An 18,567-nucleotide genomic window follows, 5' to 3' on the forward strand; every position below is an offset into this window, starting at 1 on the left:
TTGTTAAATAAAGGTAAATTCTAAGAGGAACAAAGTTTTTAAATTTAAGTACTATTACTAAGACCCCATAGTTCATCAGTAAGTTAAAGTGCTTTATTATTTTTTTTTTGAGACAGGGTCTTATGTAGCTGAGACTGGCTTCAGTTGAACTCTCTGTGTACCTGAGGATGACCTTGTACTTCTGTTTCTCCTGCCTCTACTGATTATTCAGGAATGCATCACTACACCTAGTTTATGCAGTGCGAGGATTGAATCCAAGGCTTCCTCCGTGCTAGGCACACACTCTACTATAGTTTGTTTTTAACTGGAGACTTAATGGAATATAGCAGCCTGTAGTCTCAGTCCTTTAATGCTAATAAGCTGTACAATATATTGGACTGCACAATGATGTCTTTTGCAGTTAGTGAGATTAAACACACTAAGTCTTATTTTCTTCTGTCATTTAGTCTCCCCTCCCTCTTGTAGTACTAGGGATTAAACCGAGGGCCTCACCCATGCTAGCCAAGCGTTCTACAACTAAGCTGAATATCCCCCAGTCCTCTTTTAACTTTTTTACTTTGAGACCCAGTCTCAATAAGTTGTCTAAGCTGGTCTTGAAACCCACTCTGGGGTCTGGGCAGAACTTGAACTTGGAATCCTCATGCCATCAGGCCTGGCTTATTTAGATTTATTTTTTCTAAGATATTAAAGCACTCTACTATTCATTTCTTGCAAAATTCCTAACATAACATAAAATGAAATGAAATAAATATTTACCACAGAGTGTTACTGTGAGGATTGGGTAATATTATATTTTAGGGAATTCTTACCCAATTTCTGACTAGAAGTGAATGGTATAGAGAAATACAGAAATAATAAGATTTCCAGCAGGTTAATGGGACTGGCCTACAGCATACATTTCTTATCAAAGGACGAGAAAATTCCTTAACCTCCATTTCTGTTTAGCACATACTTATTTGGAGCCTACTCTAGATTGGGCGTCATACTTGACACTAAAACAGTGAAAAGTAAAATAGGAGAGCTTATCACTTCAACAGGCCTTGAATTCAAAAGTTGGGTTTTATATAAAAGAAATTCAAATACAGAAAGTCTTATGATTTAAACTAAATACCGTTTTTCACTTTTTTTTTTTTTTTTTTTTTTTTGGTTTTTCGAGGTAGGGTTTCACTCTAGCCCAGGCTGTCCTGGAATTCACTATGTAGTCTCAGGGTGGCCTTGAACTCATGGTGATCCTCCTACCTCTGCCTCCCAAGTGCTGGGATTAAAGGCATGCACCACCACACCCGGCTGGTTTTTCACTCTTCAGAAAACATTTTCTGGGCTAGAGAGATAGCTTGCGGTTTAGGTGCTTGCCTGAGAAGCCTGAGAACCCAGGTTTGAGTCTCCAGATCCCACATAAGCCAGACACACAAAGGTGAGGCAAGCACAAGATTGCACATGCCCACTAGGTGGCACAAGCATCTGGAGCTCAATTACAGTGGCTGAGACCCTGGTGTGCCAATTCTCTCTCTCTCTCTCTCTATCTCTCTCTAAAATAATAAAATAAAATCTTTAAAAATAGAAAAAAAAAAAGAAAGAGAAAACATTTTCTGACATGCCACAGTGTCTTAGCTAGTTAAGGGAAACATGAAGCTTCCTAACAAAATCAACTGGCTGCAGCCATGAGAACCAAAGGGTTTCTGGGTCACTCTTCAGAGGCCGAATCCCAGAGAGGCCTAGAGGGAGCTGTGCCTAGGCTTTTATAACTCCTCAGCTTTGTCTTGGTTCTTAGTACTCGCTCAGGCTCAGGCTCAGCCAAGCCAATTGTTTTTCTCAAAGTAACAGAGTTCTTGGTCAGTTTTGTTGATCCTTGGTAAAGCAAGACCAATACGCACTTTTTTTCTTAAAATTTTATTCATTTGTGTGCGGTGCATGCGTGGTCTGGGTGCCCCAGGGCCGCTGCTGCAAACCAGTGCTACTGTTTGCATCCAGCCTTATGTGGGCGGGTTGGGAATTGAACCCCCAGGCTGGCAGGCTTTGCTAGCAATCACATGTAACCACTGAGCCATCTTCTCAGCCCTGATGCAAATGTTTTTCAACAATTTCCCACTTCCTTGTAGACTAAGATATTTGAGATTGAAAGAAATCCACTATACTGTCACATAGCCTGAACTTAATGCACTTATGTACCAACTCTTTTGAACTGGTATTTTTGACACAATTAAAATTTTGGTAACAAATACTTGTTAAATTGTAAACAAATTCTATTCCGTTGTAATTTGTTTTAGCTGATATATATATCTATAAATAAAATCAGTGTCTGAGCCCATCCCTGTGTCATTACTAAAGCAGTCTAGTCAGGGAACGACTTCCTATTTTCAATCAGGTTGATATAGAAATGATGCATCTTCTGCTGAGGATTTGTGATGATGAAGTGTTCTTGATAGTTGTTAACAGTAAAGAGACTTCTCTTTTTATCGTTCTCTCTCTCTTTTTTCCCCCCAGTTTGCTGGAAACCATGTCTCACTATACAGATGAACCCAGATTTACCATAGAACAGATAGACCTGCTTCAGCGCCTCCGGCGCACTGGAATGACTAAGCATGAAATTCTCCACGCTTTGGAAACGTTGGACCGACTTGACCAAGAGCATAGTGACAAGTTTGGAAGAAGGCCTAACTATGGAGGAAGCTCCTATGGGAACAGTTCCAACAATGTCCCAGCCTCTTCCTCCACAGCCACGGCTTCCACACAGACCCAGCACTCGGGAATGTCCCCATCACCCAGCAACAGTTATGATACCTCCCCACAGCCTTGCACTACCAATCAAAATGGGAGGGAGAACAGTGAGCGCTTGTCCACCTCCAATGGCAAGATGTCGCCATCCCGCTACCATGCGAACAGCATGGGTCAGAGGTCATATAGCTTTGAAGCTTCAGAAGAGGACCTAGATGTTGATGATAAAGTGGAGGAATTGATGAGGTTAGTCTCTTTGCTTAGTAAGACTTCACCTCAAACATACAGTAATAAGCTCCATTTCCGCTAAGTAAGAACGCTGACTTCTCCCTGCCTGCTTTGGAGATGAAAGAAAATAATTGAGATTGTGTTTTTAAGTCAGATTTTCTCTTCTCTACTTAAGCTCTTTCTTTTTGCTACTTGATAATCCTCTTTTTTTCCCCTTGATTTACCAAAGGTTTGCTTTCTCTTTGGGGCTAAATTTAGCAGCTAACTTCTGATTCATAAAAGCTAGTCTCAACCTTTAGTCTTTTATTATAAATGTTTGTTCTGAGTGATAAATTTATCATGATACACTCTTCATTTCTCCTTGCAGTGACTATTAGATAAGTGGTTTTTAGGAGGAAACATAGCCATGATTTCTGCCCTTAACCTAAATTTCCAGTGAATGAAACACACATGGACATGCACACACATTCTCTACTACCAAGTAAGTGTACACTTAAGAGTTGTAACCACCAAGAAGAGAGGTCCAATTATAACAGAACGAACTTAGAAGGACGTCATACTAGAACTGGTCCATACGTTTTCTATGGTATGTCAAGAACTTTCTGATGCACGTGGTATCGGCTTAAAAAGCTAGGTGAAGTTGGACACGGTGGCACACACCTTTAACCTCCGCACTCAGGAGGCTGAGGTAGGAATATCGCTGTGAGTTTGAGGTCAGCCTGAGACTGCATAGCGAATTCCAGGTCAGCCTGGGCTAGAATGAGACCCTACCTTGCAAACAAAACAAAAAAAGAAATAAGGCTAAATAAGTAGGTGAATTTCAACTAGACCTTAAAGGATTGCCTCTGTTTTGAAATATAAGAACTTTAAATGAAGAAGCCAATAAAGGGTATCAGGGAAAAGGCTGATATTAAAATACAAGCTAGAACCGGGCGTGGTGGCACACACCTTTAATCCCAGCACACAGGAGGCAGAGGTAGGATGTTTGCCATGAGTTCGAGGCCACCCTGAGACCACATCGTGAATTCCAGGTCAGCCTGAGCTAGAGTGAGACCCTACCTCGAAAAACAAAAAAGAATATAAGGTAAACGATGACTCATGCTGCCATCCTGGCACTTAGCAGGCTGAGGCAGGAAGATTGCCCCAAGTTGGAGGCTAGACAGGGCCAAATAGAGCAGCTTGGACTATAAAATAAGACAGTTTCAAAAATCACCAAACACAAACAATAACAGAAATGATACAAATGAGTTCAATGTGACAATAACAATAATGTTTCAGGAGCAGGAGAAGTTTGCAAAGGCTTTGGAGTCCATACTGAGCGGTTTGTACTTAGACATCCTGAATGGTTTAGACTTAGGTTGGTTGGAACTATGGAGCTTTTACAGGTTTTGAGGAGTAATAGACGCGACATAAGCATGTATTCAGAAGAGAGAGCCTGCGTAAAATTAGTTATAGCAAAGATTGAATGGAGGTGTAGTAGATTGTCAGAAATTAAAATCTGTGAGTCGTAACTCTTCAAAGAGTTACGACTTCAGTGGAATAACGGTGACGTCACATGAAAATCCTTCCCGTAGCACCACACTGATGAAACAGCCTTTAAGCAAACTAACTTCTGAATTTACTTTCAGGGTGGAGGTGCAGCATGGGATGCTGTCTAGATTCCAGTGGAATGCTTGTAAGGAACCATGTACAGCAGCTACACGTTAATGCTACCACACTTCATACTCTAAAGTGAAAGTGATCAATTTGGTTTTTAGTTCATTTACTCCCATAGATAACCAAAATTTAGCTGGTACTTTTCACTTTTGGTGGTGGGGGGATTATGTCTGTGCTAAGCATGTGATCTACCATGGAGTCATATCACCAGCCATAGCTACATTTTGAACTTAATATATATTGTTGTTGAACTTAAAAGGGAGAACCATTTGGGCAAATAAGTTACTTCACTTGTTGAGTATAATGAGAGTACAGCCATGCCAAGCAGAGAGGCTGTCACAGGCCAGCTAGACACGCCTGTCCAGTAGCTAAAACAAGGGAGACCCTGACTCAAAATGGAGAAGATTGACAGCCTCCCCCCATACCTACACAGGCACAAAAATAAAAACTGTAAAGATCAGAAAGAAAACATTTGTTCAGTTGCCAGTTTGTTTTTGTTATTGTTGTTAATAAGTTTTGATAAATTCATACGCAATTGTTACTTTCTAAATGTATATTAGATTGGCATGAAGTACAAGAAACTTTTTCATGAACTACTCTAGAAGACTGGACAATTTAAGAAAGCTCTAAACACTTCGGTCACGTGTATGCTCACGGTAAACACAAAGCCTGTCAGCAACCACTGGCATGTTGGCAGTTACTTCCCACAGTGACACACGTTCGCGTCAGGACTGTTCTAGACGGCGCGGTCTGTGTTTGATTTATGTACTTGTAGTTGCTGCACCATTAGGACTCTGTCTTCTTCCCTTTCTGCTTCTTCCCCAGCTGCCCCTGGGTCTGTCTGGCCCTCCCGCCCTTCCCCACTGTCATGCCTTCCCCATTCCCGCTTTGCTTCACGTGCCCCTCCTGGCGCTCCTCCAGTTTGCCAGGACGATCCTCCTCCAGGCACAGTTTACCAGTGACTGTTCACACTTGTAATCATTTCAACCATGCTGTGGATGATCAGAGAAGTGGAGATTCATAAAATTTAAATAATTTGCTCAAGAAAACTCAAGGATTAGGTCCCTAAGCCTAAATTACAACCTTTCTTAACATTATGATGCTAATATCTGTTACCACTGTAAATAAACGACTGACGCACGTAGGGTAATGAGACTTTAGGACAGGTGGTTATTGTGAGCCACTAGTGTGAGTGGACTTACCAGGGTTGCCGGTTCACCCCCTCACACACACAGACGCATGGTATCAGCCACTTCATCCAGCCACTTACTAAACATGCGAGATTTTACTTGAGCTGTTAGAGAAATGGCTTGAACAGTTGCGGTATTTGCTATTCGGGGTCCCTCTAGTGATGTACTGCCCTTCGTCACTCAACGTGATAAGGGAACTGGAATCGGTGGTCTCTGCCCGGAAGCTTGGATGCCGAGTGCCTCCTTTGATTTGTGTAAATCCCCCTCCTCCTCACCTCCGTGCCCCGACCTCCAGGACACCCAGTCATGAGACCTGTTTTGCAGATTTCATATAACCTGGAGAATCTATATTGGATTATGTAATTTTAGGGTACAGAATAGAAAACTTCCATCAAGTTATCACTATATCCTTGATCAAATTGTTTTGAATTAAGGTCAAACAAAGAAAACACAAGAAAAAGACAAAGGCAAACTAATTCTGAATAAATGGTTGAATTCCTCATTGCTGTAAGAATGGCTCAGAGGCCAAGGAGGAAGAGTCATTTCATGTCAGTGTCTTAAAAGGTACGTCTATTAGTATGTAAATATGTGGACAGAAGAGTGTGTCTGTATCTACTAGTGTAATAATATACATTAATGTTTATCTGCTCAGTTATATATATGGTATAAAATAACAATTAGGTTTATCAGAATTATTAAACAATTCCACAAATTAAGGGTGTTTTTCTTTACCTCCCATATGCTAAATTATGAGTGTGTTAGCATTGTGTAGAAATACTGAGATTTTATTCTAAGTTGGTTATCTGTAGACCAAATAACCAAGTACCTGCATCCAAAACTCTGAAATCCAAAATGCTTCATACTCAGAGTACCAACAGGATGCCCATAAATGAAACTTCCACAACATCAAATAGTCTTGGACACAAAATTATCCGAAACAGTGTATACAATTACGTTAGGCTATGCATGAAGCATAATTCAATGGGTGGGGGGAAGAGAGAGAGATACTGATTGATGACCAAATCAAAACAGAAGTCTCCAGAACCTGAATGGCTTCTGGTCCCATGCATTTCAGATCCAGAATTCTCTACCTGGATTTGCTTCTGAAGATAGGATATGTATGTTCTATCAGTAATAAGATCACATGATCAGGATAGGCTGTTTCCATGTTGGTTTTTCATATAGAATAGCCTTTTCCTTTTACTGATATCTCTTTTTTTTTTTTTATTAGTTAGCTTTTTCTGTCCCTGGGTGTAGAAAGTTGTAGGACAATCTTTTAGTTCTAATGTGGAAGACATTTTGTAATTGCACTTTTCAACTGTGAAGCATACTGTTGGGGTAAGGTATTTCCATAATCTTCATGTGGCTGAGATAGACAACTGCTTGTAAGAGATTCTAAAGAATGTTCAGTGCATATTAACTCAAGGGATAGGAATCATGTCAAAGCATACCACTTCTAAAAATGCCTTTTCCTTCAGGAAACAAGTCAGTGTCTTTTTGTTTGTTTGTTTGTTTGTTTGTTTTGAGGTAGGGTTTCACTCTAGTCCAGGCTGACCTGGAATTAACTGTGTAATCTCAGGGTGGTCTCGAACTCACGATGATCCTCCTACCTCTGCCTCCCGAGTGCTGGGATTAAAGGCGTGCACCACCACGCCCGGCCTGTCAGGGTCATTTTGCAGTGGTATAAACAGCAACCCTGGGAATACTTGAGAATAAGAATTTCAAGCAGTTATACAAGTTTTCTATATCCTATATCAGGTTTTCCAATTCTTAGTCTTTTATCTCTAACTATAGATAATATTCAGTCATTTACAAATTAAGTTTTATAATATGCAAACTCCATGATGACAGTGCATAATTTTTATGCCAAAGGACTTTACAGACTGACAGGGGTGATGAGACCTGGTAGGAACAGCCCTAAGACAGTACCTCGTGTAATGTGGTAGTGTGTGCAAGTTACAGTTGAAATGTTAACGTTAACCATTACAAAAAGAGATCTTTTCCCTCAGGTGTGAAGATCAGGGAGAACTTCTCTAGACAGATGACAATAATAGTGTGTCTTTCAAAGGTGATCAGAGGTATGGTGGCACATACTTGTAATCCCCGCACTCAGAGGCCAAGGAAGGAAGATTGGTGTGAGCTTGGGGTCAGCCTGGGCTGCATAGCAACGCCCTGTCTCAAAACAACAACGTTTTTAAAACTGAGGGGAAGGATTAGAAGCAGTGCATGGTGATGACGCAGCTCTCTGGAGGCTGAGCCAAGATCTGCAGTTCAAAGTCAGCCCAAGTCGCCGAGGAAGACCTTGTCTTGTAACACCACCACGGCAGCGCTCTGACAAAGAGGCATCACGGTTGAATTCCTTCATATATCAAGAAAGGTCTATAGGTGGTAGTGGAAAACCTTCCACGTTATAAAAGAAGGAAGTGCAATGAGGTGTGGAAAGGGAGAATTACCTTCTGATACGGAAATGAGTACAGTGGCAGTGATGAGAAAAGCAGCTGGAGGACATGACTGAGTTAGACGTCACGTGGCTCACGTTGGACATGAGCTGTGAAATCAGAGACGTGACTGGCCTACCCTGTATTTTAATTCATTAAGACTTGAGTAGAAGGGCTGGGGATTGGGCCAGCAAGTAGAATGTCTGCCTGGCATACACCAGGGTCTGCGTTCAATTCCAAGCACCACATAAAAACTAGGCGTGGTAACACAGCTGTAATCCAGTATTCAGGAGGTGGAGGCAGTAGGGTCAGCAGTTCCAAGTCAGTCTAGTGAGTTCAAGGACAGCCTCAGCTACATGAGCCCCTGTCTCATAAAAAGGGGGTAGACGGGCTGGAGAGATGGCTCAGCACTTGCTGTGCAATTATGCGGTCCTGCGGAGGCCTGAGATCCCTCATGTTCTATCCCTAATACCCATATAAACAGCTGGGCATGGCCCTGCGTCTGTAACCCCAATTCCATGGAGGAGCAGTGACCCAAGAATCACCCAAGATCATGGAAGACCAGCAGTAAGAGCAGTAAGAGACTTGGGGATCAGCAAGACACCCCAGCTCAAGTAAGAGCAGGTAGAAGAGCAATGGAGTAAGACCCCTGCCATTCCCCCTCTGCCCCCTGCAGGCAAGGGTACCCAGCAGCTCCTAGGGTGCTACATAGCCACAGACATGTGCATACGTCACATACCACATCACACACCTACAAGCAAAGAACAAATTGAGCCGAAATGAAGGAATGTGCCATTTTATAAAAGGAAAAAGGGATTCATGATCTTTAGGGAAGATGTCAGATTGTAAGAGAGAGGAAATGCAGAGAAGATGAGAGAAATAGATTCGGAGTGAATGACGTTTTCACACAAACACGGGTGATTTTAGTGACAGTGGGAGAGGCAGGTATTGAAGAATGCCCAATGCAGGAAGGAAGAGTCCTGAAGTAGAACTGTACTCAGGAGAACTGGAGACAAGAAGATGAGTGCTGTTACTATTGAAAATACCGAGTAGCTGTCAATAAATGATATATAACTGCTTGGGTCTAAATCAATCTCACAGAACTCATCCGTGTGCTTGAAAGTGTAAGTAAAGCATAAGATGTTTACTGCAGCCATAGGTGGTTAGAGCTCATTTCTTTCTTTCTTTGAATCCTGTCTGTGGCTTATGAAATAATAGTCAGGGTTTTTGTAGTGCCTTTGCAGTTTCAAAACATTTCACTTCAAAGAAACTTTGAAATGTGCATGCATGTGTATGTGTGTGTATGTGTGTTATTGTATATTATTTACTACTCAGTTTTTGATTTGTTACTTGGAGAATTTTTTTAGACCTTTTTTTCACTTCTAGGGATTAAACCCAGAGCTTTGTGCACGGTAGGCAAGGGCTGTACTGCTGGACTGCATCCATAGCCCCTTAAAAACTTGGTGAAAACTGGGGAAAGGAAGCGAAGCAACAGGAGAGAAGAGGGCAAGAGAGGGGAATGCGGTCAGGTGTTTAGGACCAAAGTACGTTCAATACATTTATAAAAAGGACATAGTCAACCTCATTATTTTGTTGGACTAATATATGCTAATTGTATTTAATTAATTTGTGAGAGAGGGAGAAAGAGGCAAATAGAGTATGGGCGCACCAGGTCCTGTAGCCACTGTAGACAAACGCCAGACACATGTGCCCACCTTGTGCATCTGGTTTACATAGGTCCTGGGGATTTGAACCTGGGTCCTTAGGCTTCACAGGCAAGCACTTTAACTGCTAAGCCATTGCTCCAGCCCCATGCTAATTTAAAAAAGAAAGCTGTTAATGTTCTCATTTTACTTGATGGTGAAAGCAACATGCAGCTCTACTAATTGACTTGCTAAACATTTCTTTATCTGTTTGGGGTAGGGGGGCCAGAGATGGAACCCCAGGGGTGTTGTGATACCAATCATGTATTTATTTAGACATTGAGCACCACCCCAGGACTCTTTAAAAAAAAAAGAGAGAGAGAAAGGGGGAAAAAAAGTATTTTTCTTTCAAAGAAGCTTCTCTAGTAAAACAACAAAGAATTTCTGAGTGTCGGGCGTGGTGGCGCACGTCTTTAATCCCAGCACTCGGGAGGCAGAGGTAGGAGGATCACCGTGAGTTCGAGGCCACCCTGAGACTACATAGTTAATTCCAGGTCAGCCTGGACCAGGGTGAGACCCTACCTCGAAAAACCAAAAAAAAAAAAAAAAAAAAAAAGAATTTCTTTTTGATTTTTATTTAAGTGGTTTTTATTTTTGTTCTCAAGGTAGGGGCTCACTCTTCCCACCTGGAACTCACTCTGTAGTCCCAGCCTGGCCTCAAACTCACATCAATCCTCTCACCTCTGCCTCCCTAGGTACTGGTATTAAAGGCAAGCACCACCATGCCAGGCACAGCAAAGAATTTCTGATGTGTATATTTTGTACTTATTCTGGGTAGTTTTGAAACTTGCATATTTAGAATCTATCCTTCAAGTAAGTGGTGAATAAATTGCTGCTTTTGAGAGTCCTTCTGTCTTGTTAACATCCTTATAATATTATACTCAAGGCTATGAATAATTTACACACTAGGTATTTCTTTACTGGAATAGTTCAGTGTTATGTGTCCTGTATGATTCAGTGCCTATTCTAGGTGAATTGTAGTGAAAACTAATTGTTTTAAATTTGATTTAAAATCATGAGTCAAAAAATACCATTTATTCATTTTCTGTACAAAACACATTTTTTGCTTAACTGGAATAATTATTCTCAAATACAGTTTCATTTTCTAAGATTAGTATGTTAAAATGCAATATTTCATGGAGAAATTTTCAACTTAATTCTGTAGTATGTCAGAAGCCAAATGATTTGAGTTGTGTACACAAGCCAAGTAAAATCTCTACTGCTGAAGTTCTTCCTTGCTCAACTAATTATTGGCACATGGACAAGCATTCTGAGAGATCTCCTTAGTATCTAGATCAGCATGCAAACCAGTATGAAAAGTATAAAGTATTGCATTAGGAAGATAATTCTTTTTTAGTTTTGAGAGTGAATGGGCACACCAGGGCCTGTAGCCACTGCGAACTCCAGATGCGTGCACCCCCTTGTGGCATGTTTGTGACACTGCATGCTTGTGTCACTGTGCGTTTGCCTACTTGGGACCTGGAAGTTCAAAAATGTGTTCTTAGGCTTTGCAGGCAAATGCCTTAACCACTAAGATATCTCTCCAGCCCAGAAAGATAACTCTTTATTTTCTTCCTTTAGGAAACTTGTTGGGTAGGATATCCAATCAATAAATCAGGAACATGTTGTAGAACACATGTTGGAAATACATCTTCCTATCCCTGATCCATCATGGAGTCCCCCAACAGAGTGCAGGAATCAAAATACCTGATTTAAATTAAATCACAAGTGATTTGTTTTTGTGGTATTCAAGACACATCTCACCCTAGTCCAGCCTGATCTGGAACTCTCTGTAGCTGGTCTCAAAGCCATCCTCAGCCTCCTTTAAGCCCAGCCAGTGCTGGGATTAAAGGTATGTGCCACCATGCCTGGATAACAAGTGATTAAGATAATTTCATTTTTCCATATAATATGCAGTGAGACTTGAGCCTCTATGAAGAGTTTGTGATTCATTCATTAAACCATTTGTGAAGGTTTTGTGTTCTTGTCTCAGATTAAAGTTTTTTTTTCCTATAAAGAGCCTGATATAACATTTTAGATTTAATATTGAGGCTATGATAGATCCTCAAAAATGAGAGAAAGCCAGCCATGATAGTGCATCCCTGTAATTCATGCATCCAGAAGGCCAGCCTGGATTCAGTGATGAGACTAGATCTCAAAATAAAACAGCCAACCAAATAAAAACACAGGAAATAAAGGGGCCACAATTTTTACTGACAAAACTCAATAAGGAGCCTATGATTCTAGCACTCAGAAGGCTGAGACAGAAGACTGCTTACTGCTTCAAATTCAAGGCCAGCCTGTATTGCATAGTGAGTTCCAGGCCAGACCCTGTCTCAAAAAAATTGAGTAATTGTATACAGGTTTTGGAAATGAATGCTCACTATAAGAAGGAAAAGGAAAGGGTAATATTTTGGTTAAGTTGTTTGCAAATGTACATCTGAGAAAATGATTGCTAATAAAAGCATACGGCAGGCTGGCTTTTCCTGTGGCCTGTAACTTGCCAACCTGTCATTAGATAATAAGCTACCACAATTCTGTGTGTGATTTGAGCTTCAACAACAACAACAAAAAAATCAGTGCTCTATTTTTGTGTTCTTTCTTAAGATAAAGCATTCAGATATAGGAAGAACTCAGTTTTAGTGGCTTAACTATTCTGTTTGTTTTGGTGAAGGAATGAATCATCACCATTCTCATGAATGTCTGTTCTTTTGAGAATTTGTTGAGGTTTTTCTTTTTTGAGGGGGTGGCAGGTAGAGAAAGAATGGTTTTGCCAGGGCAAATGCTACAGACGTCTGCACTACTTTGTGCATCTGGCTTATATGAGTACTAGGTAATTGAACCTGGGTCCTTAGGTTTTGTAGGCAAGTGCCTCAACCACTAAGCCATCACTCCAACCCTTGTTGAGTTTTTGAATAAGCAAAAATTTGTAATAGATATCTTAGTAGAGGAAAAATGAGATCTAAAATGTATAATATTGAAGATATTTCTTGTCTTTTTTAGTATTATATTGTATGTTATATGTAACAAAATTACCAAAGGCCTTCTCAGCATTAAGGTTTAATGTTCAAAACTAATCCACATTAATATTCTTTTGCTTATTCAAAGAGATGAGGGAGGCAGGTTACCAAGCCTTTCCTAAAATGGCTAATATTTTCAGTTGTGAAAGTGGTAATGGCCCCCTTAAGCATTTGAAACGTTCTAAGGTGCTTAATTTGCAATTCCATAATCACAACTGATTTTTGTTACTTTTGATTCCAGGATTTCTGCCTGTGTAAGATTCATTCATTCCCCAGCAATGAACCCTTATATGCACTGCAAGGCACCATGGTCCTAACATGAACTGTACACAGCACCCAATTAACCGCCCTCCACAATGGGCTGTAGCAGGGCATTCACTGAAGTGTCTGTCTGATGGTGTGATGTTTCAGGATTGAGTATTTTGGTGTTTATTGGTTTGTTGTAATTCCATATTATCACACAAGTTTAGTCTGTTCTCCTTTTATTTTTGTGTCTTCCCTCTCTGTGTTCTCCCCACCTCTCGGCTCCACCTTTCTGTTAGGATAGATGAGGATTTCTACCTGCAGCATACATTGTTGGTCTTGTCTTCTGTTTTTGTTAGGAGGGACAGCAGTGTGATAAAAGAGGAAATCAAAGCCTTTCTTGCCAATCGGAGGATTTCCCAAGCAGTTGTTGCACAGGTAACAGGTAAGAGCGACGAGCCCTTCCTTACACATGTCTACTCGCTGCCGTCAGTGCGGACGCTGGAGCGCCGCTTCCGTCTGTGCGCTGCGGTGCGGCTGCCAGCTTGGGCATGATAATGTATGCCTGTGATCTAAAGCCATTGTGTCGAATGTCACGGAATTTCCTCAGTATTTTTCCTTAATTTGTGCTCGTAAATTTTAAAGCATTTATATAATGCAAAACACTCCCCATTTTATTCCTTATTAAAGAGGATCTCTAGTTTTCTTTAAATTGTAACAGCCTTTGCCACATGTATAGCTGTTTGCATCTCATGATTTTTAAAGCATAGCAAACCTCTGAATCTACTTCTTGATTTACCAATAAAAGTGATTCGTGAAGGTAAAGGAGGTTGTGGGAAGGCCGATCTTGCTTTTTGGTTTTGGGCTGGGGGTGGGGTGTTGGGTTTTTTTGTTTTTTTTTGAGCTAGAGTCTCATGTAGCCCAGGCTGGCCTTGAACTCACTGTGTAGCTGAGGATGACCTCAAATTTGTGATCCTTCTACCTCCTGCCCCTGAATTCTGGGATTACAGGCATATGTCAACATACCTGTCTAAAATGTTTGTTTTAAAACCCAGTGTTTTCTGGATATGAAAGGTTTCCTCAGACCGTTACAGAGAAAATGAGAGTCACCATTTTCTTCTCTTTGTGCTTTATATCCCATTTCATTGTCTGCCCTCACCCAAGCCCCAAACCTGACATGTGGTGTGTATATGTCTTTTTCTACTCAGGTTGCATTCTTCCATGGAATTCTTAAATGTGGATGCAAGCACGTCTTTGTCGGTGTGTGCTTATCTTTCTTGGGGTCTCAGTGATTTTAGTATCTTAAAATTGTAACTGTTTCTAGTCCTTAGACAAACCTGAAGTTCAAGTGCACTTATTATATTGTACTTTCTGCGTTGGAAGATAAAACAATTGATTTCCTCCTCCTCTTTTTTTTTTTTTTTTTATTTTTAACTGAAAGCTGTGTGACTTTGGACTCTTCAGTCTCTGTCTCAATTTCATATTTCTATGACTTTCTATTACTAAGCCTGGGTCTGATCTTCAGGCATGCCTTCAGTTTTGATATTCTTTCTGGGCTGTAGGCAGTGACCTGTATTGAAGCTTACATCCCTGAAAATTATTTATGATCAATAATTTGGTTAAAAATGAATCTGGGTTTAGAAGTGTTCAATATCATTCCATATATCCAAGGTCAGCCAGTCTTTTAGAATATGTGGATGCACATGTACACATGTGTAATATATTTCATTAGTAATCCATTTATACAAACATACATTTATGTAATAATAAATATATGTATATAAATATTCATTTATATAAATGACTTGTCCTTCCTCATCATTTGTATCCCAAAAGATTAAGTTTGTCCTTCCCTGAGCAGATACTGTTGTTGGTCCTCCATTGTCCAAAAAAATGAAATTCCTTACAATGCTCTTCCAGATTCCTTTTGTATTGCCACATCCTCTCTCAGCTGGATTTAACTGGTTTCAGTTTCCAGAGCTCTGCTCATCTGTATGCTTCCCAGGGCTTGGTGATACCTGCCTGGGAAGCCTTTAATGCTCATCACAGCTTTCTCACTTCCTGCTCCCCAAGAGGGTCTCAGTTGTTACCCTTCTATGAGAATGCAATTCATTATATACGCATATGTACACGTACATACATAATGAATATTTACATATATATAATGCATATATATTATGTGTATATAATATATATGTTTTAATCTATTGATTTGAAAGAGAGAGTATGGATGTACCAAGGCCTCATCCCACTGCAAATGAACTTCAGACACAAGCTCCACTTTGTGCATCTGGCTAACAGGGATACTGGGGAATTAAACCTTGGCTGGCAGGCTTTGCAAGAAACCACCTTTAGCCACGGAGCCATCTCCTCAGATCTTGCATTGTCCATCCACACTCAGCATTTCATGTTTACCTGCTGCCCTGTAGAGCTATGTGGTGGTATTAAAGGTGTGTTGGTGAGTTTAACACAAACTATTCATCAAAAACAGTTCTGTGTGACTTTTTAGGAAGAATTATTTGCTCAACAATTGCATGAATTTCTATGCATAAGTAAATTGCATTTTTTAAATCTACAAAGCAGAGGACTAATTGACAACTAGATGTTGGTCATCTTACTGAATTCTTGTTTCTTGTGTATGATTAATTCCGTTTTACCCCAGCCTGTCCAGCCTTCGGGCTAACGGGAACAGAGCTTGTCATTGCAGAAAGGTCTCATTAGAAAGCGGTGAGTTAGCAAGAGACTGCATAAGTCCTGTGCCTCATAATGACCAACCTAGGAAAGAGCGAGCTGCTAGGCACGCAGCCTCCCTCCCCGGAACACCTCGTCAGCACATGAGCAAAAGAGCCGAGTGTATCTTGGGAGAATGTCCATCTATCTGATGAAATCTGCACCCAAATAAAACTTACAATGTGATGTTTCAGAATTTTGTGAGGCAACAGATTCCTTTAAAGTCATCTGTGTTCAACTCTAGTATGTGAAATCCACCTTGAGATAAAAATGAGAGCGGATGGTGCCTAACAACAGAAAATGCTAAATAAAAAGGTGTAGCGAGGTGCAAAATGATAGCAGACAGGCTGTTCCAGAAGCGAATGCAGAGGCTTCTTTTTATAGATTCAGAGGACTTCTGTAATAAGATAAACAAGAAGTCCACGGGTGGGGTCTGTATAAATCACATCTTACTGATAGGAGAAATGACAGTGTAAACAGGATATAATAGCCATGCCTGCTGAATTCCCAGCATGTGATTTGCAGCTTTCCTCACAGTTACAGCCTCTCCCAGCCCGGGCGGATTTGTGCCTCTGAAAGAGGTCAGCCCTGATCCTAGCTTTCCACTGGCAGTGAGAGGGTGAGGAGCGTACTATTAACTTCAGCCCACATACGCATATCTTTTATATTCTCTTTCAGGGTAAAAATGTTTTCTTGGGCTGTTTAAGAGTTCTTAAAACAAAACAAAACAATGAACCTCGGGATAAAAATCACTCACAGGGTAAATGAGTAAGTGTTAGGGGCCAACAAGGGCCAAAAAAGTACACTAGGTAGACTGAGCCACGACCTCTGGAAATGTGAATAGATGGAGGGAAAAAAACATTTAGCATTTCTGAAATGTTAAGACATTGATTGCAGTTTAGTTTTCCTGAATTGTTACAGCACAGAGGCAAAAGAATGCCCAGGTTCTCGTTTTTCTGCCCTGTTGTGACTGAGAATCATACTTTCCTTACTTAAAAGATATGGGGCTGTCAGCAAATCATTGTTGTCTTAGTCCCTTTGGGCTTGGAGATAATACAAGATGCCATAAATGTATGGGTGGCTTATAAGCAACAAAAAGTTATTATTCATAGTTCTGGGCCTCAGAAAGCCCTGAGATAAGGCAGGTTTAATGTTTGGTGACAACCTGCTTTCTAGCTCATGGGGATGTACCTCTTGCTGTGGAAGAGGTAAGGGATCTCTCAGGCTTTTATTGGGGCACTAACCCCATTCAAGAAGGTTCTCCCCACATGATCTTATCATCTCAAGACTCCCACTTCCAAATAGGATCACCCTACAGGTGAGGATTTTAACGGTGAACATGGGAAGGCAGAGATACTCATTAACATAGCGATTTCTGTTTTTCATAGCTGTCAAACTTGATTCTGCTTTAAAAAAATTTTTTTGTTCAGTATTTATTTATTTATTTGAGAGTAACAGAGAAAGAGACAGATAGAGAGAAAATGGATGTGCCAGGGCCTCCAGCCACTGCAAATGAACTCCAGACGCATGCTCCACCTTGTGCATCTGGCTTACATGGGTCCTGGGGAATACAAGCCTTGAACTGGGGTCTTTAGGCTTCGCAGGCAAGCGCTTAACCACCAAGCTCCACCCCCCTTGATTCTGCTGTTAAACTGCAAGTGCATTTAATGTGTATGTGCCTTCCCTATATCTGGTCATTCTCATTCCCAGTATGGAAGGATTTTGTAAAGACAAGTTCTGAAATAGCTTTAAAGATGTTCCAGCTGTAGTCACATCACTTCCCTTTTCATCTGTCTTTAAAACAAAGGGTCAAAATAGCACACATCCACTGTAACTTCTTTGCAAAGGTGAAAATTATAATACTGATCCTTTTCCTAATTTGAGAACTTTAGGCCAGATATTAAAAGCCAATTAAGGTACCGGCATACTTCTTAAAAATTAAACTTTATTGGGCTAGAGAGATGACTTAGAGTTAAGGCACTTGCCTGTAAAGCCAAAGGACCCAGGTTCGATTCCCCAGGACCCACATAAGCCAGATGCACAATGTGGTATATGTGTCTGGAGTTTGTTTGCAGTGGCCGGAAGCCCTGGCATACCTATTCTCTCTCTCGCTCTCTCCCTTTCCCTCTTTCAAATAAATAAGTAACATAAACTTTATCGTCAAGAGCAATGTTGAATTCACAGTTAATCTGAACAGAAAATACAGATTTCCTATTTGCTCCACCCCTCTCTCCCTCACAGTCACCATCTAGAGTGGCTCTTTTTTTTTTTTTTTAATAATCAGTGAGCCTACATGTACATCCTTGCCAGTCAAAGCCCTTAGTTGATGATAGGCTCCCTCATGGTATGGTACATTCCATGAGATTTGGACAAAATGTCTAATGACATGTATCCACTTTCATAATGCCACCCAGAAAAGTTCACTGCTCTAAAGTTTCCTGTGCACTGACTGTCCATCCATTGCTGTACTCCAACTCCTGCAACCACGGATCTTTGCCAAGTACCATAAAGCTGGCATTGGGTCTTAGGACTCTTGAATACCTTTCTTCAGTTAGTAATAATGCCTTTAAGGTTCCTGGGTCTTTGCATAGCACAAAAGTTCCTTGCGTTTGAGTGCTGAATAATATTTCATTGCTAGACAACC

At 40.8% G+C, this 18,567-nt stretch overlaps 1 protein-coding gene across 11 annotated transcripts in view; it reads left to right on the plus strand.

The window, feature by feature from the left end:
• Hmbox1 (homeobox containing 1) overlaps positions 1–18,567 on the plus strand; it is a 168,325-nt gene that overhangs the window by 72,900 nt on the left and 76,858 nt on the right. For all 11 annotated transcript variants that reach the window (XM_045130522.1, XM_045130525.1, XM_004671398.2 and 8 more), the window contains 2 exons: positions 2,485–2,961; positions 13,553–13,638. In XM_045130522.1, the coding sequence (XP_044986457.1) occupies positions 2,485–2,961; positions 13,553–13,638 (563 nt within the window). The remainder of the gene's footprint in view (positions 1–2,484; positions 2,962–13,552; positions 13,639–18,567) is intronic.

The sequence above is a fragment of the Jaculus jaculus genome, chromosome 12 (assembly GCF_020740685.1).
Source record: "Jaculus jaculus isolate mJacJac1 chromosome 12, mJacJac1.mat.Y.cur, whole genome shotgun sequence".
NCBI lineage: Eukaryota > Metazoa > Chordata > Mammalia > Rodentia > Dipodidae > Jaculus > Jaculus jaculus.